The sequence below is a fragment of the Lemur catta genome, chromosome 19, assembly GCF_020740605.2.
Source record: "Lemur catta isolate mLemCat1 chromosome 19, mLemCat1.pri, whole genome shotgun sequence".
Lineage (NCBI taxonomy): Eukaryota > Metazoa > Chordata > Mammalia > Primates > Lemuridae > Lemur > Lemur catta.
In genome coordinates, this window is record NC_059146.1 from 22797873 (window position 1) to 22825796 (window position 27924).

General features: G+C 56.6%; 1 protein-coding gene across 2 annotated transcripts in view; it reads left to right on the forward strand.

Annotated features, from left to right (window-relative positions):
• Positions 1-10916: 10916 nt before the first annotated feature.
• LRRC4B (leucine rich repeat containing 4B) overlaps positions 10917-27924 on the forward strand; it is a 37656-nt gene continuing 20648 nt past the window's right edge. Inside the window, exons 1-2 of one of the 2 annotated variants that reach the window (XM_045531044.1) lie at positions 10917-11400; positions 27554-27885. In XM_045531044.1, coding sequence (XP_045387000.1) covers positions 27589-27885 — 297 coding nt within the window. In that variant the 5' untranslated portion in view covers positions 10917-11400; positions 27554-27588. Of the gene's footprint in view, positions 11401-25325; positions 25440-27553; positions 27886-27924 lie in introns of those variants that run through there. The other variant, XM_045531043.1, reaches the window with a different exon arrangement.

Genomic DNA, 27924 nt, shown 5'->3' on the forward strand with positions numbered 1-27924 from the left:
CAAGATCATTTACATTTCCACATAAATTTTAGGTTGAACTTGTCAACTTCACAAAAAGCCTGTTGGGATTCTGATTGGCATTGCATTGAATGTATAGATCCATTTGGAGAGAAATGACATCTTAACAATATTGAGTCTTCCAATTCATGAACATATTTCTTCCCATTTATTCTTTCAGCAATGTTGTATAATATTCAGTAAAGGAGTCTTGCACATCTTTTGTTGAAGTTACTTCTATGCATTTTATATGTTTGATGCTATTTTAAGTGGAATTTTAAAATTTCATTTTGCTCTATGGTATAAAAATATGATGTAAAATTTTTCATATTGACCTCTTAGCTAGCAACATTGCTAAATTCACATATCTGTTCCAGAAGTTGTTTTGTAAATTCCTTAGGGTTTTCTGCATACATGATGTTGTCTGTGAATAAAGACAGTTTTAGTTTTTTTCAGTTGTCTATTGAGATAATGGTATAACTTTTTTCCTTTATTGTTTATCGTGTTATTTGCTGAATCACATTCACTGTTTTTGTTTTCATTGTTGTTGTTTTGGAGACAGAGTCTCGCTCTGTTGCACGGGTTAGAGTGCCATGGCGTCATCATAGCTCACTGCAACCTCAAACTCCTGGGCTCAAGCGATCCTCCTGCCTCAGACTCCCAAAGTGCAGGGATTACAGGCGTGAGACACCACACCCCGCCACATTCACTGCTTTTTGAATGTTAAACAAATCTTGCTTTCCTGGTCTAAATCCCACTTGCTTATGATGTACTAACCTTTTCACATATTACTATTTTGATTTTCTAATATTTTAGTAAAGACTTTTCCATCTGTGATCATGAGGGATATTGGTCTATAATTTTCTTTTCTTGTAATGTCAGGTTTGGTGTCAGGATTATGCTGCCTTGTAAAACGATTTTGGAAATGTTTCTTCCTCCTCTATTTTCTGAGTTTGCGTAAGGTCTACAATTTCCCTTTGATTCTTTTTATAGTTTCTATATCTCTGCTGAGAATTTTCATCTTTCACTCACGGTGCCATGTTTTCCTTTAAGTCCTTAAACATATGTGTAATGGCTATTTAAAGTTCATGTCTCCCAAATCCAACATCTGGGTTAATTTGAGGTCTGTTTCTGTTGACTGCATTTTTTTGTTTTTGTTTTGGGACACATTTCTCTGTTTCTTGTGGGTTTAGTGTTTTTTGAGGGTATGCAGAACATTGTGGATGGTGTGTAGTAGGGGACCCGGATCACGCTGTCTTCCTTGAAAAAGTGTTGAGTTTGTTCTCAAAGACAGTCACTGGGAGATATTGTGGATCCTCTAAGACCTGGTTTTTACTCACTGTCAGGATAGGCCTATTTCAGTTCTGTTCTTAGTCCTAAGAAGTAGTCCTGCAGGGTATGTGTCTTACACCGGAAGCATGGCCTTTCTGGGTTTTCTGTGGATGCCCAGGAGCTTAATGATGCCCTTGCTGGGCTGGGACCTCAACTTCATCTCCTGGGACTTCTGACTTCTTTTTTTTTTTTTTTTTTTAATTCTCTTAAGCTCTCACCCTACAGCCTGCGGTCCCCAAACCCCTAGTGGAGGACTGGTAGCAGTCTATGGCCTGTTAGGAGATGCACCGTGCATCACCGCCTGAGCTCCACACGACTGCCCCCACCCGAATGACACCTCACCCCCAACCCCCAGTCCGTGGAAAAATTGTCTTCCGTGAAACTGTCCCTGGTGCCAAAATTTGGGGACCACTGCCTATAGCGTGGAGTCTTGCCCTCTGCAGACACAATCCGACAAGGACCCGTGGTGAACCCCTACTCAGACTACGGGGTGCCTACCTCCTGAGGTTCCCCCTTCTCCTCTATCCCGTCCTGCTGATCCCAGCCTCCAGAGCCCCCCTCTGCCTCCTCGGCTGTGGCGGGGACAGTGGCCGCCCCCGGGCAGGAGCCTGGGCAATACGGGCCGGGCTCCCCTTTGGCATTTGCCAGTCTCTCAAGGGTCACAGTCCTCTCGCTGTGGTTCAATGCCTGAAAACGGCGGCCTCCTGTATTTTGTCCACTTTTATAGTTTGTCCCAGGAGGGCACATCTGGTGCCAGTTACTCTATCAGGGCCACAAGCAGGAATTCCCAATGTGCTACGTTTGTAATGAAAAAACTTTGTGATTCAATTTTGTCCCAAACAGTATGGCAGAGTAGAAAGAGCATGCGCTTTGGAGTCAGACAGAGCAGGTTTGGAATCCAAATTCTAACACTTCCTTACTGTTTGGTCGCGTGTCTTGCTCTGTTGCCCTGGCTAGAGTGCCGTGGCGTCAGCCTAGCTCACGGCAACCTCAAACTCCTGGGCTCGAGCGATCCTCCTGCCTCAGCCTCCCAAGAAGCTGGGACTACAGGTGCGCACCACCATGCCCAGCTAATTTTTCTATTTTTAGTAGAGATGGGTCCACTCTTGCTCAGGCTGGTCTCGAACTCCTGAGCTCAAATGATCCTCCCACCTCCTCTTTCCAGAGTGCTCGGATTACAGGCGTGAGCCACCAGTGCCTGGCCTAGTTCACCTCTTTGAACTTGAGTCTTCTCTGTCAAATGGGGATAATAGCACCTTCCTCACAGACTTGTTGGGAGAGTTATAGATAATTCAAGTGTTTATCTAATGCACAGTAGATCAACAAAAACGACTACTGTTTTGCTATGTTCAGGGATGATTCTGTCTCAAGAAGTATATTTAAAATGCATAGAAGACTGGATGGATCATGTATTATATTCAACAAATTTAATGAAAATACGGGATTTGCCTGGCATTTTCTGGACACTGGGAGTGTAGTAATCACTGAGAATAGACCAGATCTTTGTTCCCGTGGTGTCTGCCTTCTAGCCAGTGAAGACTGTCAGTGAGTAGTAGGAAAACAAACAAATAGGAAAATTTCAGTTATCAATGAATAAAATAGAACAGTGCAGTGTTATAGAGAATGACCGGGAGTAGCAAGGAGGGTGTGTTTAAATAAGCTGGACACGGAAGACCTCCTTGAGGAGGTGATATTTGAACTGAAGCCTGAAAATAAGAAGGCAGCAGTGAGGATCTGCATTCCAGGCAGGGAGTAGCTAGTGCAAAGGCCCTGGGGCAGGAATGAGCTCACTGCAGTGGAAGAAGCTGGAGTGCAGTGAGTGGAAGGGAGAGAGGCAGGAGATGGGGGTGGTGCATTATCAGGGACCAGGCCACAGTGAGGAGTGTTCCTTCAACTCCAAGTACAGTGGAAAGTCCTTGGAGTGTTTTAAGTTGGGGGCTAATGTGATCTGATCTACTTTTCAACAAGCTCACTCTGGCTGCTGTGTGGGGAATGGATTGCAGGGAGGTAGGAGTGAAAGCAGTAAGGCCAAGGAGAAGCCTTTGGTCAGCCATGGGAGACAGGATGGTGGCGTTTGCTACCATGGTGGCAGAAGGGATGGAGAGAAGGGACTGTTTGAAATGTATTTTAGACGTAGAGCCGCAGGACTGGATGATGACTGGCTATGGAGGGCGAGGAAAAGAGTGCTATCCAGAACAATTTCCACATCCTTTCCTCAATGACTGAGTGGACAGTAGGACCGTTTATTGTGATCAGGAGGACTGGAAGTGACACAGGTGCGTGTGGGCCACAGGTGGGAGCTGGAGCCCTCTCTGGGCCGTGTTCCACTGCAGAAGGGAGATGTCGAGCAGCCACCTGCACATCTGTAGGTAGAGCTCAGTGCAGAGGTCGGGACTGGAGAGCCATGCTGGGGAGTCGCCAGCTGCCTGGGTGGGAAACCACAGGACCGGGTGAGATCACCTGGGGACAGAGGGCAGAGCACAGGGAGGGCTTGGGCCCTGTGGCTCTCCTCGCACACTCTGGGGCCAAGAGAAGGAGGAGAGACCTACAAAGGAGCCTGAGAAGACCCAGCCAGGGGGCGTCAAGGTCACTCCACCATTGGCGACCATCGAGGAGGGTTCAGAGTCACTGAGGCCGAGATGAGAAATGGTTCGAGGAGGCGGCATGCCAAGTGCTGCTAAGTGAAGAGTGGGATGAGGACGGAGAAGTGGCTACTGAATTTGCAGCACGGAGGTCACCAGTGGCCTTGACAAGCACAGCTTAGAGGAGCCGGAGGAGACTGAAGCCCAGCTGGTGTTTGAAGAGAGAACAGGACACGAAGAAGAAAACAGTGAGGCTTTGCAGAGTGTTGCTGAGAAGAGCAGGAGAATGGGTGGTAGCTGCAGGGAGATGTGTCACAGGAGGGCACGCTGGGGGCGGTTATTTTTTAAGAGGGAAGATACTAGGACAGTCTTAAATGCCGATGTGGAGAGGGAGAAAGTTTTGTGCAGGAGGGGGAGGGGCTCTTGCAAGCAACAACCTGCCCTAAATGTCACTTCTCTCAGCTGATCCCCCCCATATTTTTTATGAAAAACTGTTAAATATACATAAAATTGAAAAAAAAATTAATGAGCATCCATATATCCCCCATTTAGATTCAATTATCATTAATACTTCAAATGCCAAATGATTTGAAAGAAAGTTGCAGGCATGAGCGCTTCAGCGTGACTCTCCTAGGAATAAGAACATTCTCCTGCATAACCACAACATGGTATCATATCACACCTAAGAAAATTAACATTCATTCCCTAATGCTTCTCAGATCAAGTCCAAATTCCCATTATCCCAATTCTCCAGAGATTGTCTTTAGGACTTTTTAAAAAAATGTTCCAAATCAGCACCCAAGCAAGGCTTATGCATTGCGTGTGGTTGTTATATCTCTTTAATTGCTTTTAATCTAGAGCAATCACTCCAACTTTGCTTTTCCTTTTTTATGCACTTCTTGTAGAGCTCTTATCCGACCTTTTCTTTTCCTCCCTCATCACCTTGGCTTTTGAAGAGCCCTGGCTTCTTGTCCCCTAGAATGGCCCACACTCTAGATTGGTCTGGTTGCTTCTTCATGGTGTCTTTTAACTTGTTTCTGTATCCTAGTTCCTGTAGATGGAAGTTGGGTCTAGCGCAGAGGTTCCCCAGCTCTGCAGTTCACAGTGGCTTCAGTGTCTCAGTAATTCTTTTATGGTGTCCCTAGGCCAAAAAGAAATACTCAACGGCTCCGGTTATTAAGTAGTCAGGTCCATGCAACTTAAGAAGTATTCCATCCTAACAATGTAGCACCAACTGAAAAAGCAAGGCACTTAAGTGGAAAGAAAAAATATTTTATTTCATTCTTAAATGACACTGATTACTCACTAATGGGGTATGTGCACCGGCTGGGCACTGTATAACCTCTGAAACTTCAAAATCAGATTGGACACCACCACCCTCATATCCTGTTCCATAAATGGGCAGGGCTTGCTTTTAATCACAGAACTGCCAAAAACCCAGCTTCACAAAGGTAATATCATCCCCCAAAGGTAGCACGATCTAGTGTTGAAATTATGAACTATTCTGAGCTAGTAGGTTACGTGGTATCTGATATCTATAAAGTATCACTGTGTTTCACTTGAAAAATTTAAATATCCTGCACCCAGTTGTGTGCTGTGTACTGGTTTTCCAAGAAGGAAGAACAGTGCCTCTCTTCTCTACTGAGTGTGGATGTCGTAGCATTCAGAGACAGCTTTCTCCAGAGAACTGGTTGTTAAACAGTCACCAGCACAGCACTGTTGTGACCCGCTGTAAATTTCCAGTGGTTCCCCCAGGGTGTCTCAGCATGGAGTTTGGGAATCGGGGGTCTTGAGCCTTCATTAGCTCAATTTAAACATTATTGGTGAGAAAACGTCACAAGAGATGCTGTGTTCTTTACACGGCATCCCATCAGGAAGCATACAATGTCAGGCTGTCCCATGATTCCTGAAGTTAAGTTTCATCACTTTGTTAAGACGGTGACCTCTCTCTCACTCAATATAAAGGTATATTTTTCCCCTTATAATTAGTGAGTAATCTATGGGGTAAGACTTTAGCAACATGTGGCTAACCCAGTGATCACTGCAGGAATGAATTTCGGGGTTACAAATGCTGATTATCTTTCTATCATATGTATATATCATTATGTCTACCATGTCCATTAATGATGTATATACACACACATACATGCATACACGCATGTGTCACACACACAGACAAAACATGTTACCATTCATTACAGTCATTCCTTTGGATGCTCAAATTGTCCCAACTTTGGCCAGCAAGAGCCCTTCAGGCTGGCTCCTGTGTTCTTCTGACGTGACCTCATTCATTTTGAACACTTCCTTGCCTTTTTGGCTGACTTTATATTTGTCCTTCTGCAAACCTGAAAACAGCCATTTTTCCAAGGAGTCCAGTTCCTTTTCATGGGCAAGAACATCTAGAAACAAAGACCAGGGTGGGGACACATGTTTAGCTAAACTTGCAACCACTGATGGAAGCTGATGGTCGGAGAGGGTCTTATCTGGCAAAGAACTTGAGTGCTAGAGTTCTGACTATTGCAGTTATCTATGGCTGTGTGACAAATCACCCCCCACACTTAGTGGCTTCAAACACCAAAATCATTTTATTATCTCCTAAGGTTTCTGTGAGTCAAGAACTTGGGAAGGGCTCAGCGGGGCGGTTCTGGCTCTGGGTCTCTAAAGAGGATGCACTGAGACAGTGGCTAGGATTGCAGCGGAGGAGAGAGCTATGCGCTGGCCAGGCCTTCTCTCCCCAGGGAGTCTCTGTTCTCTCTGTGTGTGGTCTCTGCACACGGGGTAGTCTGAGCTTCCTCCCAGCTTGGCAGCCTCAGGGCAGTCTGCCAGAGGCTCAGAGCAAATATTCCAGCAAATAAAACAGAAGCTGCATCTCTTTTATGACCTGAAGCCTTGGAAACCATAAGCCATTGGTTGAAAAAGTGACAAAGGCCGGCCCAGTTTCAAGGGAAGTGCACATGGAGGAGTGTATTGTAAGAAGAGTGTGTGGGGCCGGATGTGGTGGCTCACGCCTGTCATCCCAGCACTTTGGGAGGCTGAGGTGGGAGGATCGCTTGAACCCAGGCATTTGACATTGCAGTGAGCCGTGATGATGCCACTGCACTCTACCCCAGGCAACAGAGGGAGACCCTGTCTCAAAAAAAAAAAAAAAAAAAAGAGTGTATAGGATGATGGATATTATTGCAGCCATTTTCAGGAAATACAGTCTGTCACACTGACTCAGGACAAATACAAATGTTCTGGAAACCTGACAGGCAGGCAACAGGGAAGTTACCCCGCTGAGAAAATTGAGCATCCAACGCTGTGTTCCTTTTCTAGTGGTCGTCCATCTCTCCTAACAGGTAGGCAGGGTTTGGATTAGAAGCATAGTGTCGTGGGCCATTCGGGCTGCTATAACAAAATACCTTATTAGACTGGGTAACTTGTAAACAATAGAGATTTATTTCTCACAGTTCTAAAGGCTTGGAAGTCCAAGCTCAAGGTACCAGCAAATTGGTCTCACATGGTGGAAGGAGCAAACACCCTCTTTTATAAAGTCATTAGTCCCATTCAAGAGGGCAGCAGCCCTCATGACTTAGTCACTTTATAAAGGGCCCACCTCTTAATACTATTACACTGGGGGTGAAGTTCCAACATATGAATTTGGGGGACACAGTCAGACCATAGCACAAGGTGAAGGTCAGTATCACAGGTGAGGTCTAGGGCCCAGCAACAAACTACACACACTGGGTGGGTGGGGGTCCCTTTAGCCATTGTCCCCCGGCAGTCCCACTTTGAGAGATTTTTCTGAGCAAACTCAACTACATCAAGTTCATTCATTTTCCCATATTTTATTTATCAAAGATACACCTAACTGCCAATCAGAAATTCTGATCAGGGCGAGGTAAGCAGTGAACACACTGAGTGGATAAGATTTTTTTTTTTTAACAGCCTGATGCAGAGAAATTTGATTTTCAAGTTAACCTCTGAAACTTCATCCGAAAGGAAATGTACAATTTCCATTTGGTTTTTTGAAATAGTGGTAATTCCTCCAAGCCATGACTGTGGCGGGTCAGTGCCACCATCTCTTCCTAATACAGTCTCTGGCGCATCACAGACCCCAATCAGAGCAGAAAACGTGAGGGCAAAATGGGGATCAGGGTGCAGCTGCTCAGGACTGTCACTTGAGTTGGAGATTTGAGTTAAGCGTTAGGGTGGAGATTAGGGGACAGAGGATGGCACCGAGGTTTGGTTTTGTGTTTGAACTAGACCTGGGGCTCTGTCCTCATCTTTTTCCTGTCTGCGTCTCTCGCTATATTTCCACCACATCTATCTTATTTCCAGCTCTCAAACAGGCCCAGCTTGCAGCCATCTCAGGGCCTCTGCCTGGGTGCTCCCCCCTGAGTGCTCCAGGAGGCTGCCTCCTTCTCATTGTTTAAGTATAAAAGCCACCACCTCCAGGAGGCCTCCCCTGATCACTGGAAGTCAGCCCTCCTGCCTCCCAGCAGCCTCTCTCCTTCCTAATTGCCCTCTTATTTTCTTCATAGCTTGTACTGCTCTCGAAACAGGTCCTCGAGTTACCCTCGCCCCTGGAGGGTGAGCCACACGGGGTCAGGGACTCGCTCAGTCCTGCCCTCCAGCTGCCTCTCAGGGCTCTGAACAGCCCTCAGTGAACACTGGGGGTTGATGGCAAATCAACCTTCAGCAAAACAGCAACAGTCATACTTTGCAGGCAGGGCTGAGATTTAGACCAGGTGGACCAGGCGGGCTCATTGGTTGTTTAAATAGTGGAATACTTCCCTCCTTCTCTCCGAGGCCACATTGAGCCTGCTGGGTCTCTCACCTGAGACCTTCTTGTAGCAAAAGGGTTAACGCTGGGCACAGCAGGGGCCTCCACTGGCACCCACATCCCTAGGAGGCTGCAGGGAGTGGTTGCAAGGAATGGACTGATGCTCTCAAGGTGTTCAGCACAGCACCTGGTCCGCAGCAGGCAGGAGGAGCCACTGGCTGCCATGTCATTGCTATTTTGCTTGTGTCTGCATTGATCCTGGGCCCCAGGGTGCACACACGCCTTCACCAGCCCAGCCTCGTAGACTAGGTTCCTGCAGCCCAAAGCTCCCCAGTACCACCTGTCATCCTCCAGCCTCGCCTTCCCTCCATTTCTCAGTTGCCCTCTGAGCAGCTCTCTGGCCCCGCCAGCCAGCACCCACCCACAGCTGCCACTCACGCGCCCATCTGCGACCTCGCTTCCCTTGTGAACTCTGGTCGGGCTCCTGCGCTGGTTCATTACAGACGTCTGTCTGGCCCAGTTTCCTTCCAGCCTCCCAACCCAACTTTCCCCAGACGGGCTTCCACTTGGCTCCATTTCTGCCCATACGGGTGGCAGGGCCACACTTCCCCTCCCTGGAACTCACGCAAGGAGAAGAGTGAAGAGGCACAGTCAAGCTCTCTGGGACCCTGGCACTGAGAGAAGGAAACCCTGTCTTTCTTTTTATCTTCTCTGTCCTCCATGTCCTAACTTAGCAGTCAGACTTTTGGTGGGGACCAGGAAGGTGCGAAATTTCTGCTCTAATTGTAACATCTGGAAGGACATTCAGTGCCCTGGACAGGGGCGCCTCCTCGCAGCCCCCTTCTGGGCTGCTCCTATTTCCACATGTCCCCCTTCCTTGGTGCCTGAGCTTTGGAGGTGGCAGAGAGGGGGAGTGGAGGGGTAAGCAGGGGGGTCACAGTGACCTCTCTGAAGCCTCTACATCCTCCTTCCCCCTCCCTGTACCCCACAAGGTGCAGCTCCAGCTTCACAGCTCTAAATGTGTCCCCAACACCCCTGCCAGCACCTGGGGAAGTGAGAGAACGTGGGGAGGGGAGGGTGTGGGGCCCTCTGTCCGTCACAGGCGCCTCCCCACGGGTCTGGGCCTGAGGCTGCAGGCCGGGACCCCACCTCTTCTCCAGCTCCCTCAGGGGCGCCCAGTGCCCAGGCCCGAGCATCTGCATCCCACCCTTGCTCCTCTGAGAGCCTCAGCGTCCTGGTCTAGAAAATGGGCCTAGAGACCACCCTTCTTCCCATCAGGGGTACTGGTTGGTGAAGTGGGCCTGCATGGGGGGAGGGGGTCCGAGAAAGGCCATCTGTCCCTCCACAAGCCCTGCCCACTTGCTCGGCTCTTGCCACCCCTCTTCTCACCCCTTCTGGAGATGTCTCCTCCCCCCCTCCACCCCCTCTGGTCCTTCCCTCCCGCTCCCTCCTCTCACCTCTGTCCAGCTTCTTCCTACCTGCCCTCTTCTTTGTCCAGCCAGCTCCTGCTCCCCCTGACAGCACCCACCACCCTCTGCCCGCTTCCCTCCCTCCCATCCCTTCCAAGCCTCTCCCTCCTCTCCTCCCTCCTCTCTCCCTCACTTCCCTGCCCCTGGGCCTGTCCCTGCCCACTGCCCTAGAGCCATTTCCCTCCACTCCTCCCGCTTGTCCTCTCCTCTGCCCACTCTCCCGGGCTCCAGCACCTCTTTCCCTCCTCCCTCCCCACCCCTTCCCTCTCCCCACTGCCCCGTTCATTCCGCCCGGGCTCCTGGAGGTGCACTAGGAGCTCCTCCTCCCCCTGCACACGCCCCTCTTTCCCCCATCTCTTCCTTCTTGCTATCGCTTCCCTCCTCTCTCCCCTTCTCCCTCCTTTCTTTCCTTCCTCCTCCTTCCTCCCCTTCTCCCTCCTCCTCTTCCTCCACCCTCTTCTCCCTTCCTTCCTTCCTTCCTTTCTTCTCCTGCCCTCTTCTTTTCTCCCTTTCCCTTTCCTCCCTCCTCCTCGTCTCTCCACCCCCTGCACCCTTCCTCTCCATCTCCCTCTTCCTTCCTCCCTTTCTCCTCCCTCCTCCCTTTCCCTCCTCACCCATCCTCGCCCTTCCTTCCCCTCTTCCCTCCCTGCCTCCCTCCTCTCTGCCCTCCCTCCTCCCCCCCCTCCCCCTCCCCCTCCCCCTCCTTCCCGGGCGTCTCTCCCCCTCGCGCCCTCCCCCCGCGCCCTCCCTCCCGCGCGCCCCGCCGTCATCAGTATTCCGCTCCCGTCTCCGCCGCTCTCGGCTGCTCGCGGTCGCTGCCGCACCGTCCGAGGCGGGGGCCGGGGCCGGGGCCGGGGCCTGGGGGGGGGTGGGGTGGGGGGAGAGCGGCGCCGGCGGGCCCGAGGAGGGAGGAAGGAAGGAAGGAAGGCTGGAAGGAAGGAAGCTAGGAAAGAAAGAAGGAAAGAAAGGAAGGCGAGAAGGAAGGCGGGCGCCGGGCCGGGCGGCAGGCGGGCGAGCGGGCGAGGAGGCAGAGCGGGGGCCCCCCCCCAACCCCGCCGCCGCCGCTGCGGAAGCCCCCTCCCCATCCCGGTGCCGGGGAGGGGGGAGGACACGAGAGACTCGGGCCCGGCCGCAGCCCCGCCCCCCGCGCCTCCCCGCAGCGGGCCTCGCACCCCAAATTCCCGTGCCTCATTGGGGGGGTCCTCCCCCCGCGGGCCGGGCATGCTGCCCCCCGGAAGGAGCCCCTTTCCTCGCTGTGAGTAGCCTCTGAGGGGCACTGGTCGGGGGCTGGGGGCCGGAGGCGGAACCGCGGGGGGTGTGGGGGGGCATTCTCTAATTGGGGGACAGTGGTCTCGGGCCTCCTCTGGGATGGTGGGGGGACGGCAGAGGACAGTGGGCGGGGCCTGGTGGGGAGCCGAAGCCGGTGGGGGAGGCGGTCGGGTGGGGGTTCTCAGGCCGGGTGAGCTGTGTGTTGGGGGGGTCGCCTCTGCCCGAAGACGGGTGTGTAGGGGGGGTGTACGTCCGGCGGTCGCTGCGTATCCAACTGTGGGCTTGAGGACGTAGGTTTAGGGTGGGGGGGTCTCGCCAGGCGCAGGTCTGGGCCCCCCTTTCTCGGGCGGGAGTCCGGGTTCTTCCCCCCCGTTGCCCCTCCCACCCTCCACACCGCTGCTGCTTGGGGTGGGGGGGCATGCCAGCGAAGGGGAGGGGGGAGAGGCGGGCACGGGGTTTCCTTGGTGACCGCGCCTGGCAGGAGCGGTTGCCGTGGCAACCGGGGAGAACCGGGGAGTTTGGGAAGTGAAAATGGGAAAGATGGAGGGGGTGACTGGGGAGTGAGACAACCCCCTCCCCAGTCTTCAGGCTTTCTCCCTCTGGGGTCCCCCAAGCCCTCCTGCTGGGCAGCCGGGACCCTGCCCCTCCCTCTTCGCAAGACCCCCTCCCTTGACCCCTTTCTGCTTCAGGGCCTCTATCGCTGGGCACGTGTCTCTAGGACCACTGCCTCTCTCCCACCTTCCTCGGCCCTCCCCTCTTGGGGACCTCCCCTCTTGGGGGCTCCCTACCCCATTTGCTGTCTTCTTCCCCCACACACACACACCTGCTCTTCTAGGACCTTCTAAGGCACTTCCCCTTCCCCTCAGGATCCTCTCACCCCCCATCTCTGACCCTCTCTCCGCAAGACCTCCCCTCCGTTGACCCTCTCTCCAGGAGACCCCAAATTTTCCTCTCCTCGAGCCCCTCCTCCCTAGGTGCCACCTCTCCCTGCTCAGGACCCAGCCTTTCCCCTTTCTGCCTGGCACCCCAGCCTCATTCTCCTCACACCGGCTCTTCTGGGGCCCTCTTCTATGACCTTTCTTCACACAGAGACCCCTCCAACCCTGTCTCCTCACCCCATAGGATCCCCCAGTCTCAGATCCCTCCAGTCCTAGGACCGTCCTTCCGGGGCACCTCTCGCGCCAACTCCCTATCAATCCCAGGGACCCCAGGCCCAGGCTCTCAGGGTTCCTCCCACGTTGTCCTGCCCCCCTGCTTCCCCAGGTTCTTCCTCCTCTCTGGCCAGGGGCCCAGTCGGTCTCCCTCCAGGGCTCTGAGTCCCCAGTGCCCACAATGGCCTCTGGCCCTCCCCCTTCCCCTTCTCTCTCCACCTCCGTCTCCTTCCCAGGCACCCTCACCTCTGCTCTCCCCCAAGCACCTCTTCTCCTCCCTGCCCTGCTCCCCACAGCCCCAGGCGACTTTCTCTCCGGGGTGGGGAATTCCCCTGGGGACAGCCCAGCTGGGAAGGGGGAGGAGGGAGGGAGCTCAGGGCTGCCCCTCAGCCCCCTCCCTGCCCCCCTTTCCAGCTGGGAGCTGCAGTCGAGCCTCCGCAGCGCCCCATTGCTATGCGCCTCACATCCCAAGTCCTGGCCGCGCAGCCGCCAGACAGGAACTCGGGTTCCAGCGGCAGCTGGGAGTCGCTGGAGTCGGTTTCCCTCCTGGTCCGGGCAGCCGGCAGCATCCTCTCCCTGCTAAAAAATCCCCACCCCGCCCCCAGTCCAGGACCACGGCCAGGGGCAGCACCTCCCTTGCGTAGCATCTTCTGTCGCCTCGCTCCTAACCGCGTTTCACAGCTCCTCTTCCCGGTCCCACCTTCCTCCTCCTCTTCCCTGGGTCTCCTCTCATCCTGGCCACCTGATTGTCCCAATGCACACGCGGGAAGGAGGGACAGAGTAGAGCAGCGGAAGGCGGGAGACAAGGAAGGGAAGGGTGGGAGGTACTGCCAGAATGAGAGAGGGGCCCGGCCTCCCCAACAGACACACACGGAGTTACTCACTTAATTTCCAAGTGGACCGGAGAGTCGGGAGATGGGAACACACAGCATTCCCGCACAGGGGCGCTCGGGAGAGAGCAAGCCGGTTGCTGGAGGCAGAGACACAGGGAGCCACAGACTCAGGGAGAGTGGGGTGCGCGGGGCTGCTGGGGGGCTTGTGGGAGCCAGAGGGCACTCAGCCACCCGCGGTGCAGAGGGGATTGGAAGCAGTTTCTAACTTGTCAGAGGGACCCTGGATCGGTCACAGACGGAGAGTGGGAGCGTGCGAGAAAGACACAGAGGCATGTGTAGGCAGCGATGCCCTTGCACATATACACGTACACACACACACACATGCACACGCACACACACGGTCATTCACTGGCAGCCGGAGGCCCAGATGTGGAATCAGAGAGGCTGAGTTACAGACGTGGCTCCCAGTGGCTCCCACACTCAGAGTCAGCCAGAGGCCAGGAGAAAGGGAGCAGTCCCCAGCCCCGCAGTCATGGGCACACACAGAGACACACAGTCCCTCCTCCACGGAGACCTGGAGGGAGAGACAAAGCCAGAGAGGTCCTCGCCCACAGTCCATTGCCTCGTGGCCGCATGGCCTCACACTCACAGAGAAACACAAAGCAAGAGGCACAGAGGTGGCCCCACAGCTATGGAGTTGCAGCCCTATGTGCTGCTCGTATAGAAACACACACAGTCAGACCCTGTGCCCAGTGCAAGGGACACACGTGTGCACTGGAGGGAGGTCTAGCCCCCAGTAGTCGCCCTTAATCCCACTCAGAGACAGTTGGGATAATGCTTCCTGCCTCAGAGGGCTCCTCAGGGATCTCCCCACCATCCGAGGACAGCAGGATGAAGACATCAGGTGGCAGAGGGCCATTGACATGTCCCTTGCAAGCAGAGCCTCAGCTAAGCTTAAGCACAATCAAGGCCCCCCATGGAGGGGCAGGTCTTCGGGCAGAGGGGAGGGGAGGGGAAGCCAGAATCCTCAGCCTCTTCCTGCACCCTCACTCTGCTTTCCTGCCAGGGTCCCCACCTCCCGGTCTCCTCTCCTCCCCACCCCTATAGGTCACTTGTGTCCCCTGCTGCGACGGCATTGCTGTCTCCAGCTTCTCTCCCTGTGTCCCATCATTCTCCATCCCGCTCTCCCTGGCTGTGGTTAGGTGTCCCCCGAACCTCCTGTCTCTGTCAAGCCATCTCATCGCTCCATCTCTCTCCTCCTCATCCCTGGGACTGACCCTTCGCCCTCCCCAGCCCCCGCGTCCCGTCCTGTGGACCTGTGGACTCATTCATCGGCCTTTCTCCCTCCCGCCCCATCTGCTATGAAACCCGCCTCTCTTTCCGTCTCTGCCCCACGCCACTGTCTGTGCCTCTCTTCCCCCTTCCTCTGTGTCACTCTCCCTCCACTCCGCTGCCTCCTGCCCGCATCCCCGCGCCCGGGCCGCGGCCTTGTGGAGCACCAGTGTTACTTTCCACGGTGTTTCCAGCATGTTTAATTTCTTGCCAACATTTTTTTTAATTAGCGATTTTACATAGAAATCCAGATCACTGGCTTCTTTTGAAACATTCTTCCCCCTTAGTAGCAACGGGCCGTGCTCAGGTGCCCGCTCTCTGCTCCAGCCTGTTCAGTCTCTCCTCTTCGCCAGCTCTCCGTGCCCTGCCACCGTCTCCACTCTCCTCCCCCGGGTCTCCTTTGCTGGGGGCTCTCCCTCCCTCCCTGACCGCCACCACTCTCCCCTTCAGTTCACCCTGACTCTGAGCCCCACTGGGCTGCCCCCCACTTCCATCTAAACGGTGCCCTCCCTTGCCAGGAGCAGGAAGAGTCCCTCATCCGGGAGAAGTGGTTCTTAAGACCCCAGGGCACAGAGCACACACAAGTCCCCCAGGGCGAGGGTCTGTTTTGACACTGTCAGCCCCTCGCAGCGTTCCAGAGTCATCATTGCATGAGGCCACCATGTTGCAGCCTGTCCTTCTCAGCTGGCGGGTGGCTGGGACCAGCCGCAGACCCCACACTCTTGTCCTCAGCATGTGGGCAGATCACAGCCCATAGGCAGGGGGTGGCTTTCCCCATGCAGCGGGGGCTGGGCAGCACATGTGGCCCCAGCACAGGTGGAGAGCTGGGGCTGTCTTAGAGGACATGGGACGTGGTCCTTATGGGCAAGCATGGGGCTCTGTCCCAGGAGGAGGGGGTCCTCACGTGGTCTCACCTCCAGACCAGGGTGCAGATGACAGGGCTCCCCTCGTGCCATGGCAGTGCTCAGGCCCACCCTCCTGGGGTGTAGGGAGCACATCTCTGTTTCCTCTCTGGCAGGGCACAGGAGGCCTCATTTCTGAGTTTAGGGACCCTCCCTCCCCTTCTCTTCCCAGTCCCTGAGGCTGGGGTGGCTCTGCCAGACAGGGGGTGGCAGGAGAGTAAGAAGAGTGGCAGGATGCCCCCTGTTGCCTGGAAACCCTTGCGCAACTGTTGTCATGGCAGGCGGAGGTGGGGGGGCTGCATCAGAGGGCTGCGAGATGGGCTGGTGGGGGCCCTGCAGTCGGGGGGCAGGCAGAAGCCCATCACAGGGGTCCACTGGTTCCCCAAGAGCGCTGCTGAGAGTGAGGATGGGGGCAAGGAGGAGGAAGAGAGTGAGACAGGGCTGGGGTCTGCAACCCCAGCCACTTCTGGTCTCAGCTCTGTCCCCCAGAACCTGCACCTGCCCAGGGAGTTGAGCTCAGGCCCCAGAGCTCATGTTCAGACGCTGTGACAAAGGTCAGAAAGCAGTGCCAGCCACAGCTGCACCGGAGGGGCAGCCCCAGGTAGAAGACGCAGAAGAGACTTGCCTAGAACCCTCCAATACAGAGCCAGAGATAATAATGATAATACTTAACATTTATTGAGAGCTTACCATGAGCCAGGCTCCGCGCTAAGCATTTTATGTGGATTTGTTCCGTTTGTGGTCACCCTGCAAGGCAGGCAGGATCATCGTCCCTAGTTTGACAGGTGGGGAAGCTGAGGCTCACAGAGGCGAGGTCCTCTGCCCAAGATTACATGGCTAGAAGTGACAGGGTTGGGACTTCGAACCCCCTGCAGGTTGTCTCCCCCAGCTGAGACCCCTGCTTTACAGTGGGGGACATTGAGGCCAGGAGTGGAGAACGTGCTGGTCCACCCGGCCTCCAAGTGGAAATTGGAATTGTCAATAACAATAATTAGGTGGTTAATAACAATAGATCGTAGAAGCTTAAATTTTTAGAAAGACATCGGAGTTCCTAGAAGTCAACGAGTTCCAAGAAGGCTCTCTTGGGCTGTGGGTCTTGTTTATGCCCTTAAAACCCCAGAGGGGAAAGGACTTAGCCACACCGACTCTCACAGCAGAGGATCAGCCCTCACCAGCGTGGGGTGTAGAGTCTTTTTGCAGGAAGGACAAAGACCCCAAACGCCATCCTGTGTCCCCTACTCCGTGGCGAATGGGTGGTTTGGGTCCAGCCAGAAACGCTGGATTTACACACGGGGTGGTGTCCTGGGTCACCGGATGGGGAAGAGATTTGTTCTTCCGACCGAGTGAGAAGAAATGCTAACTTTTAACGTAGCTGTCATGTAAGCGTCCACCACTGTACGTGGCGCCATGAATCCCCAACAAGCCAGAGTTCATTGTCTTCGAAGACTGCAAGACAGGACGGAGCCTGGAGGGGCAGAGTCGCAGTTAAACCCAGTTTTTCCTGACACCAATACTCTTTCCACCTCTCCATCCTCCCTCTTGGAAGGACGGTCTGACGATATTGAGGAGTTAGAGAATGATTTTATGCCTTCCACATGCCGGGCACTGCGCTAAGCCCATCACAGATGCCGGACCTTCCCCATCTACAGATGAGCAAACTGAGGCTCTCAGGGGTGAAGTCCCCTCTGCAAGGTGACATGGCTAGGAACTGTGGTAGCTGAGCCTCATACCCAGGTCCGGAGGATTCCAAGGCCCACCCTTGAGCCGCACCCGTGCACAGAACTGGGGTAGTTTGTTCTCCATCCTGCAATGGAACGCAGGGGTGAGATGGGCACTTAGCTCCTTGCTCTTCAGAGTGTACCCTGAGGCCAGCATGCCCTGGAAAGTGAGGCTAGCCTCACCCTAGGTACACCGACTCCGAATCTGTTTTTAACAAGATTCCCAGGTGATCTGGACACAAATTAATGTCTGAGAAACATTGCTTCCGTTCAAATATCCGACTTTTTATTACTTGTAGTAGCACCCCTTTTTTAACACGAAATAGGTATGCGCAACCCTGAGATAGAAAACTGATCGAAGCAGTTCCCTTCCTGTGGGGGAGGCCAGAGTTATGCTGGCTGGGACCACTCGCCTCCCTGCCCGCAGACTTGGCAATGGGCACTATTTTAAAGACCACTAATACCGGGCCAGGTCCCAGTTCTCTGCCGGGGAGGTTCAATTCAGGGGTGTTAGGCCACCCTATCCTGTCCCCCTACCCAATCACAAAGAGTCTAGGGATCTTAGCTAAGCACAGTGGCTCACACCTGTAATCCCCGCACTTTGGGAGGCCAAGGTCGGAGGATCGTTTGAGGCCAGGATTTGGAGACCAGCCTGGGCAACATAGCGAGAGCCTCATCTCTACAAAAAAAAATTTTAAAAATTAGCTGGGTACAGTGGTGCACACCTGTAGTCCCAGCTCCTCAGGAGGCTGAGGCAGGAGGATCACTTGAGCCTAGGAGTTCGAGGCTGCAGTGAGCTGTGATTGCACCACTGCACTCCAGCCTGGACGACAAAGTGAGACCCTATCTCAAAAGACAAGAATCTAGTGGCCTGGAGGAGCCTGCCTAGGTCTGGGTATCCACGGGCACAGCAGTGACCTCACCACACCTCAGTGCGCGCTTCTGTAAAGTGGGCTGCCATAGCTCTTCGCCCCGGGCCTCCGGGAGGAGTAGATGAGCTCATGCACAAAGCTCCCTCGGCACAGGCCTGGCACGGAGCAGCCCTCGTAGGGCAGAGGCTGAGCCAGCCAGGCTCTTGGGCGTCGCACTCTCAGCAACAGTCCCTTTCTCTGGCTGTGACCTCTGTGGCTTCCCCATGAGTCCCACAAGAGCCCTGTGAGACAGCCAGGCCGGGCGAAGGGGCAGAAGAGCAGAGCTCTGGGGACTCAGGCAGACTGCAAGCGGTTGCCAGCGGTTAGACCCACCGTCCGATACAGTAGCCACTATAGCCACAGCTGCCTGTGGCCATCGACAATTACATCAGCTTAAATTGAATTAAAAATCAAGCCCCTCAGTCACACTGGCCACATGTGGCTGGTGGCTGTGATATTGGACAGCACGGATAGGACATTTCCACTGTTGCAGAGAGTTCTGGACAGTGGCGCATTAAAATACTGAAATTCAGTTGAGCCTTAAACAACTTGGGGGTTGGGGCACCCACCCCCTGTCCAGTCAAAATTCTATGTTTAACTTTTGACTCCCCCAAAACTTAACTACTAAGGCCCACTGTTGACCGGAAACCTTACCGATAACATAATCAATTAACACATATTTTGTATGTTACATGTATTATATACTGTATTCTTACAATAAAGTAAGCTAGAGAAAAGAAAATGTTATTAAGAAAATCAGGCTGGCTCCAGTGGCTCATGCTGGTAATCCCAAAGCTTTGGGACACTGAGGCAGGAGGATCGCTTGAGCCCAGAGTTCAAGGCTGCAATGAGCTATGATTGTGCCACTGCACTACAGCCTGGGCAACAGAGCAAGACCCTGTCTCCAAAAAAAAAGAAAAAAAAAAGGAAAAAAGAAAAGAAAAGAAAAAAGAAAATCATAAGGAAGAGAAAATAGGTTTACTATTTATTAAGTGGAAGAGGATCGTGGTGAAGGCCTTCATCCTCGTCCTCATGTTGAGTGGGCTGAGGAGGAGGAGGGAGAGACGGGGTTGGTCTTGCTGTCTAGGGGAGGCAGAGTCGGAAGAAAACCTGTGTGTAAGAAGACAGCGCAGTCCAGACTCGTGCTGCTCAAGGGTCAGCTGTAGGTCCATAGTGGCCGGTGGGCAGCCGCTGCCGTCCCTCAGCCCTCACGTGAACCCCCAGCCCCCTGTCACGCAGGATCTGCTGTTAATTCCGTTCCTCAAATGAGGAAGTGGGGTGACAGCAAGGTGCTGTTCTCAACAGGAATCGGCAGCACCGTGGGAATAGAGCCTGGGTGGTCTCCTCTTCCCACCTGCCAGCCAGGCTCCTCGTCCTATGTCACACTTGCCGGGCACTTGCTGTGCGCCAGATCCTGTCAGGGCCCCCCTGCCACCGCCCTGTGCAGTGCGGACTGTTCCCAGCGTCCTTGTTTGGCAGAGAAGGCAGCGGGAGCCAGAGAGGCCGCGGGACTGGATGGGACCCAGGCAGGCCACCTGTCCCCTGCTCCACTGCTGTACCGTGGGTGTGACGAGAAGGGGGCTCGCCACCCACGAGGGCAGCTGGGGCCAGGGAGGCCGGTTGCCAGGGCCTTCCCATCCCCTCCTGCCATCCTCCCTGCCCGCAATCCCGTCCTGCCTTTGGGAATTTGACCCCAGATCTATAAGAAGAGCCTGGCTCCTCCCTCTCCCTCACCTCCTACACCGCCTCCAGTTCTGCCACTTTTACAAATTTGCTTTATCTTTTCATTATTTCCTCCTCTCCTTCCCCACGGCCCCAGCCTGGGCCTCATCCTCTTCCCCGAACCCTTGGCCCAGCTCCTCCCGGGCCTCCGGCCTCCCTGCTGCAGTCTACCCAGAGGGTCCTTCACACCAGGGCTGACCTGTCCCCCCCTGTCACCCCAGCCAGTGCCCAGCCAGGGGTGGGGGAAGGAGGCCCACGCAGCCGTCTCTGTAGCTGAGCTGGACTCCACAGCCCCCGGGGCGCCGACCTGCCTCCCCAGCCCCCTGCCTCTGCCCACGCATGTCCCCCCCGCCCGCCCTGCCCTTCCCCACCTGCGCACCTCCCACCTGTTCTTCGGGTCTCAGCTGGGACGTGGCCTCCTCTGGCCTCACCCGCTAGGCATGCAGGGTCCCCGTCCCCGCCCTGTGCCCACCTTCTCACTTAGCCCTCGTGCTTCTCCCCTTCTGGACCTCAACTCCCCGAGACGTGGGTGTACCTGGTGCCAGCAGAGGACCTGGCGGCAGGGGGCGCTGGCTCGCTCGCTCGGCCGAGCTGGCGGGGCCCTGCAGGGCCAGGCCCGATCTCCCCTTCCAGTGGGAGGTACTGAGCCTCGGGTGACAGGAGCTGTGAAGGAAAGGAAGTGCAAGGGATAGGGATGGGGACTGGGTTTGAAGAAACCCTCCCGGGGTGTCCTTGGAACACAGATGGGAGTGGAGGGGGGACAGCCGCTAGTAGCCCCCAGGAAGCGCACTCCTGGCAGAGACCCCTGGGAGCCGCCTGGCGTGTGGCTGATAGGAAGGGACGACCCTTGCCCAGGCTGTCACCTCCGCGGCACACCGCCCGCACCCTCCACCCCTGCAGGGGAAGCCTGGTGGTTCTGCTGTCCCGTGGTGGTGGCCTGGGCGCCAGCTGGCGGGGCCTGGACTGCCCTTTCCCAAGGTTCTTCTACCTCAGAACTTAGGGACTGTCAATTCTTGGAGCTGTGTGGCTGCTTTTATTTTGAAAGCCTTCAGGACAGGCTCAGAGGAACGGTTGTTTCATCCATCCCTGAAGCCCGCGCTGACAGCCCGGCCTCCCCTATGACGGCTTCCAGAGAGAGAAGCTGTTCATCTCTCCCTGGCTTTGAAGCCTCTCCACCCTCCTGGCTCCGGGCCCCACTTCCGGCCTAGTCCCTCACAGTCGGGAAGTTCTTCTTTAGCTCTAACCTCCATCCCTCTTGCTGCGCTGGCAGTCAGTTTCCTATCTTTTCCCTCACCTTTTGAACTTACCCAGGAAAATGAGTGACTGACAGGAATGTTCCCTGCCTCTTTTTTCTCCTCACCCCGCCTCCCCTGGGTCCCCGAGTTTCCGATCTGCCATCTGCCTGAATCCTCTCCGGCGCAGTGCCCGGGAGCTCTCGGAGCTCGGGCTGGGGAGGATGGTGAAGCTGGTGGGGCCTCGGGCACCCAGGCCACCCCCCCACCCCCACCTCTGCCTTCCCTGGGTCTCTGCTCCTTCTTGGGGTCCCTTGTTCTCCCTCTCCTGTCTCCTGTCTGCCTCCAGCCTCCGTCTCTCTGTTCGTCTCCCAGTGACTCTGCCCGTTTCTGCCTTTCATACGTCTCTGGGGCCTCCCTCTCTGCCTCTCTGCCTCATCCCTTGCCCCAGGTGAGGGTGGAGAACAGGTGTGCGGGTGTTGGGGCCTCTCCCGGGGCAGCTGGGGTGAGAGAGGCAGCGTGGCTATTTGGCCAGGTTCCCGGCCTCGGGTTCCAATCCCGGCTGTGCCGCTCGAGGCCTGTGGAGCCCTCAGCAAGGGCTGCCAGCCTGGGTATCTGCTTTTCCACCTGTAAAGTGGGCACGAGAACAGTCCCTTCCTCCCAGGGCCACGGGGATCAGCCAGTGGCCGAACAGTAGGCAGTGCCCAGCCCTGCGCCCACACATGGCGAATCCTTCCTGTCGCTGTTAGGGGCAGGGGCCAGGCGTGGAGCTGGGGGGGCATCAGCAGGTGTCCCCTGTGCAGTGGGGATGAGGGCAGGGGCCTGAGTGAGGAGAGCTGTTGTTCAACATGCCCATGGCTTTGCCTGCACTATTACCCCACCCCCCGCAGCCAACATCTTGGGGGTCTCTGGGGTCCCTCGACTCTGGGGAGGCTGACCTGGGAGGGGCCACTTCCTAGCTATGTTTAGCCTTGAGCAAATGACTTGGCCTTTCTGAGTCTCAGCTTCTCTATCTGAAAAATAGGGATAACAGGGCCCAGCATGGTGGCACACGCCTGTAATCCCAGCACTTTGGGAGGCTGAGGCAGGAGGATCACTTGAGCCCAGGAGTTGGAGGCTGCTGTGAGCTGTGATCGAATTGCTGCACTCCAGCCTGGGCCACAGAGCAAGACCTTGTCTCTATCAAAAAAAAGAAATGTGGGTAAGAGCAGTCCCCTCTCAGAGGGTGATGGGTGAACTACAGTAGTTAATGCAAGCAAAACTCCCGGCACGGTGCCCGGGCAGTGCCAGGTATGTGTTGGACATTACCACTGTTGGTGGTGGTGTTATTCAATGAGTTCGTACATGTCACATGTGCATACCATGCCTGGCTTTGTGGACATGCCCAGAAGCAGTGGGGTTGTGCAGCATTCCTGTTATCTGTGTTGGAGCGGTATAGCTGGGGACAGCTGGGGACAGGTGCCCACTCAGTTCAATCAGAATTTGTTGGAACAGTGCAGCTGCATCAGGAGGTATCTGAGGTTAGGGACACAGTTGTCATTTTCCTCAGGGCATGGATGTTGAGTGGAGTCACAGACCCGCACTGGGGACCTGCTGCTTGGGACCCAGGGTGTGGTGTCTGAGACTTAAATAGCTGGTGTGCAGTGGCATGGAGGGAGACCTGGGACGTGGGTGTCCGGCTGAAGACAGTTGCACTGTGGCCTATAAATGTGCTGCCTCTGCCAGGCAGGCCTCCCGGGATGGAAGGAGAGTTCAGGCCCGGGGATGTCCGGGGCTGGGGGCCTGAGATGTGCAGCTGTCGGGTGCAGCCTGGGGTGGGCATGCAGAGCCGGCTGTGGCCAGGCAGGTGTGTCTGTGTGTGAGTGTGAGAGGGAATATAGTGTCACCAGGAGGAACAGAGACAAACAGCAGTGGGAACAAATTCATCTGTTCCCTCACCCCATGTTTGTTGACCACCTGCTGTATGCCAGGCACCATCACCAGATAGTCACAAAACAAACATCGTCCCTGCCCTTGGGGAAGCTTACATTCAAATGTATGGGCATTTGAAAGGTCAGATGGTGATAAACGTTATGTAGAGAAATGAAACAGAGAAGGTTCTGGAGAGGGATGGGGGTGCTACTGGATGTGGGATAGTGGAGATTGTCTCACTGAGAAGGTGACACTGGGACACAGACCTGGTAGAACAGGGAGAGCGCCCTGTGAACAGCGGGGGAGGAGCGTTCAGGCAGAGGAAAGGCAAGTGCAAAGGCCCTGGGGCCAGAGTGTTCTGGAAACGGTGCAGAGGCCAGTGTGCCCTGAGTGGGTGAGTGACAGGGGAGGTAGGGGCTGAGGTGAGAGAAGCACCAGCCAGGGCTGGGAGGTGGGGAAGACACGGGAGCCAGGGAGGCTGTTGAGCAGAGGAGGGGCAGGATCTGACTTGGGTATGTACAGGATCCCTCTGGTGCCTGTGAGGAGCACACAGGAGTGGGGCGAGGGTAGAAGTGGGGAGACCAGTGAGGAGGCCACTGTAACCGTATCCAGGCGGGAGATGGTGGCCCGGCGAGGGCGAGGGCCTGGGCTGGCCGCCGGGGGTCTGGTTCTGCATATACTGTGAAGACAGAGCCGTTTATTGAGCATTTAGCTATTGAGTCTCCCCAGTGACCCCGGTGCACAGCGGAGGAAACCGCAGCTCAGAAACACGCATCAGTGGCCCGGGGCCACACAGCACGTAGCAGCAGAGTCAGGATCCGGACCAGGCCCCCGGCCCCTGACCAATGTGCTCTCCGATTGCTATTGGCCTTTGGTGGCCTGTAGGTGCCCTGGGCGTAGGGCGGGTAGGTAGCGTCTGTACCAGTGTCTGGCACACAGTAGGGACTCGGTAAATATTGGGTGGATGGACGGATGGGTGGAATGAATGCACGCGGCTGCCCTGCAGTTTCTCAGCGGTGTGTCCGAAGGTGGGCGTTGGGGTATGGCCGAGTGCAGGGGAGAGAGGCACACCTGCGGGTGGGTTCCTCGGTGGCATGAGTAGGGGCTGGCCGTCAGCTGCAGGGCAGGGGTGACGGTGGCGTGGGCCCAGGTTCCAGCGCTGCTCTATCCGGGTGGGGGTCGGAGTAAGTGCTGTGTGGTGTGGTGGGCTTGGGGGGTCCTGGGTACAGCAGCACCTGCGGCTGAGCCTGCGCAAGGTGTCTGCCCGAGCTGCGGGTGGGGCCGTGCGGCAGGGAGGGTCTGGGCCAGCGGTGGGTGTTGGCAGCGGCAGCGGCGGCCTGGCTGTGCAGCCCATGAGGCTGTCTGTGTGCCAAGAGGCTCCGGCTTGGCACAGCCCAACCACCCCCCTTCCCGGGCAGCCCAGCCGTCAACCTTCCTCCCCCGCTTCTCCCCGACCTTCCCCGGCTGCCCAGAACCAATGGGTTAATTAGATAACGGAGCCTTTGATTAGCGGGGGAGGGGGAGGCCTCCCCCCGGCGGTGCAGGGAGGGGAGGCGAGGAGGAGGAGGAGGAGGAGGGAGGAGAGGAGGGAGGAGAGCAGAGGCGCCCTCCCCGCGCAGAAGGAGAGAAGGAAGGAGGGGGGCGGGGAGGGAGGGAGCCGAGGCACAGCTTGGCTCTGCACTGCCGTGTGACTAGAAATTGTAATCGCCGAGAAAGAGAGACAGACAGAGCCCCGCGACAGAGACCAAGACAGACGGACAGACAGACAGAGAACCTGACTGAGCCGGGCTCCCAGGATGAGAGGGTGACAGGGACAGAGCGAGAGGGAGGGACAGATGGAGGAGAAGGAGAGAGGGGGCCTGGTGGTCCCAAGGGAGGCAAGATTGTGAAGGGGGAGCCGGAGGAGGGGGTTGGGGCCAGAGGAGGTGGACGGGGACCAGAGGCAGAGGAGCAAGAGGGGCCGGGAGAGAGGAGAAGGGGGCCGGGGTCGGTGGGTGGAGAGAGGAGGCTGGCGGTGGGGGGAGCGCCGAGGTAGAGGTGGGAGTGGGGGTGGCAGGAGGCAGGAGGAGGCGATCAGGGAGGGGAGGAGGAGAGGACTGCTGCAGTGGCCGAAGGACGGCCTCCGGGGGGGTGGGGAGGGCGACAGGCCAGGAGGGGGGGCGCAGGGAGACCCAAGAAGCCCCTGCGCCCCCCCAGCACCATCTCGACGGGAAGCCCTGGAGAACTGGGGAGGCCGAGACCCTGCTGGCTGCAGGCATGTGGAGGGGGGGGCCTGGGCGCAGGGAGAGGCCCAGCGGAAGCCAAGCCACCAGGGTGAGTGTCCCTCGCTGTTGGGGGGAGACAAGGACGGGAGATGGTGGAGGGCGAAAGAGGAAAGGGGAGGGAGGCCGAGCCGCTGCAGAAGCCAGAGCCGCTGCAGAAGCTGCCGTGGTGGGGGGTGGGGGCATGCGGGCTGGCAGCAGGAGAGATGGGGACAGATGCGGAGGTAGAGGCAGCAGCGGCAGGCCTGGAGGACTGGGGTGGGGGCTGCGGGCTCCCACAGGCCCTGCGGGGGGCCCCCAGCCTCAAATCCTGGCACTGGGGGATTGTGCTGGCGCCTTGGCTTAGAGGGTGTGGGCTGGGTCGTCGCCAGAGTCCTACCAGGTGGGAACAGTGGACTCAGGACAAGGACTGACCGTCGACCTCCCTGGTCACATGCAGGGAAGCAAAGACCCCCCACAGTGCACCCACATAGACAGATACGGACACAGGCTCCCAGCCCTCCAGGCAGCAAAATGAGCCTGGGTGCAGACACAGAATCAGCCTCTCGGCCCCCTTCTCTCTCTGTGTCTCTGTCTCTGTCTCTGTCTCTGCCTGTCTCCGCGTCTCTGTCTAGCTCTTGCTCTCACACATGCACTCAGACACACAGACATATGCACTTGCATTTTTATCTGGGTTAAAATGATCTTGGAAACTGCAGGAGGGGGTGAATGTGTGCGTGAGTGTGTGTGCGTGTTGTGTGTGCGCACACGCGCGTGTGCATGGGGTGAGCCCGTGTCCCTGGGTCTGAGCGTCCACCGCGCGAGGGCGTGCCCCCGTCACTGCCGTGTGTGTGAGTGGGCCGGTGTGCATGTTTGCATGGACGGCTCCCCCTCTCCCGGGGACTCTTCAGGGCGGCCTGTGCGGGGCAGAGCTGCCGGTGTGGGTGTATTTGTGTACTCAGAGCTGCTGCGTGGAAGGGAGGGCTGAGGGCAGGACCAGGGCCAAAGTCCCCGTGTGCACTCAACTGGCCAGATCTGTGCCCTTCTCCCTCCTAGTGCCTCGGCGTCCTCACCTGTAACTTGGGCATCCTCGTTGCTTCCTCCTGCGGGTATTGTGAGGTTTAAATGAGACAACCGATGGATGGTGTTTGGTGCATAGCAAGGCCTACCCGGTATCGGGGACGATTGTTGTCACTGATGTCGTTGTTATAAGACCAGCCCATCCCCTGCCCCTCTCTGTTCCTATGGAAATGGAAGGGGAAGGATGGGGAGGTGCCGACTCCCCACTGCCTCCTTCCCTCCCAGAACTCAGGCACAGGGTCCCTGGACCCCCAACCCCTTCCCCGTCAGCTCCCCAGCCCCGCCCTGCGGCAGCTGCTGGCATGGCTCCCACAGAGGCTGTCTCTGCCTGGGGCACCTACAGTGTCAGGGCACATGGGGGGGGATGGCTGTTGGTGGCCTGAGTGTGTGCCGCCACCCCAGGCCTCCAACCTCCTCCCTCCTCGGCTACTGCCTCCCAGCCTCAGCCCTCACCTGCCCACATTGTCACTTTGTCACCTCCACAGTGGCCTTGCCTGCCACCTCGCCTCTCCCTCCAGTTCCCCTCTGAGTCTGACTCTAGTCCCGGAAGCTGCTGTGAGGCCCACAGGGCCTGGACGGGATGCGCAGTGACAAGCAGCAGAGTCCCACCAGGCGGAGTGTGACGGAGGGGTGTGCGGGTGGAGGGTCTGGGGACGCGCCGCCTCGCTGGCACTCCTGCGTGGGGGCGGGTAGTGAGGGGCAGGGAGAGAGCCGGGGGCCACCTCCCAGAGGTCACGCGGGCACCAGTGGGCGCTGGGATGGGAGCGAGGGCCTGGCCCACGCCACCTGCTTGCTCTTCAGCCTTTGCCTGGGCTGTCACTGTCTCCCACTCAATCTCTACCTAGTCATCGACCTTTTTGAAATCATGCAAAGAACTGAGTTTTGAATCTGGCCAACTTCTCCACTTACTGGCTGGGTGAGCTTGAGCAAGCACCCCCTCGCCCCAGCCTCAGTTTTGCCCTCTGTAGAATGGGCATAAAATCTTCCCAGCGCGGGCTCTCCCCCTACCCGCTTTGGTCCTGAGCATTGGGCGGGGAGATGGCGAGCACCCGGGCCACGTGGGTCCCTGTCCCTCACTCAGTCTCTCCTCTCTCTCCCCCGCCACAGCCCCCCAGCGTCCACGTGGAGCATGAGCATTGAGGATGGCGTGTGCCCGTGGCTCCCCGTGCCCTCCACTGCCGCCCGGTAGGATGTCCTGGCCCCACGGGGCACTGCTCTTCCTCTGGCTCTTCTCCCCACCCCTGGGGGCCGGCGGAGGTGGCGTGGCAGTGACGTCTGCCGCCGGAGGGGGCTCCCCACCGGCCACCTCCTGCCCCGCGGCCTGCTCCTGCAGCAACCAGGCCAGCCGGGTGATCTGCACGCGGAGGGAGCTGGCTGAGGTCCCGGCCAGCATCCCGGTCAACACGCGGTACCTGAACCTGCAGGAGAACGGCATCCAGGTGAGCCGGGCTGGCGGGCAGAGGGGGGCCCAGGTGGCG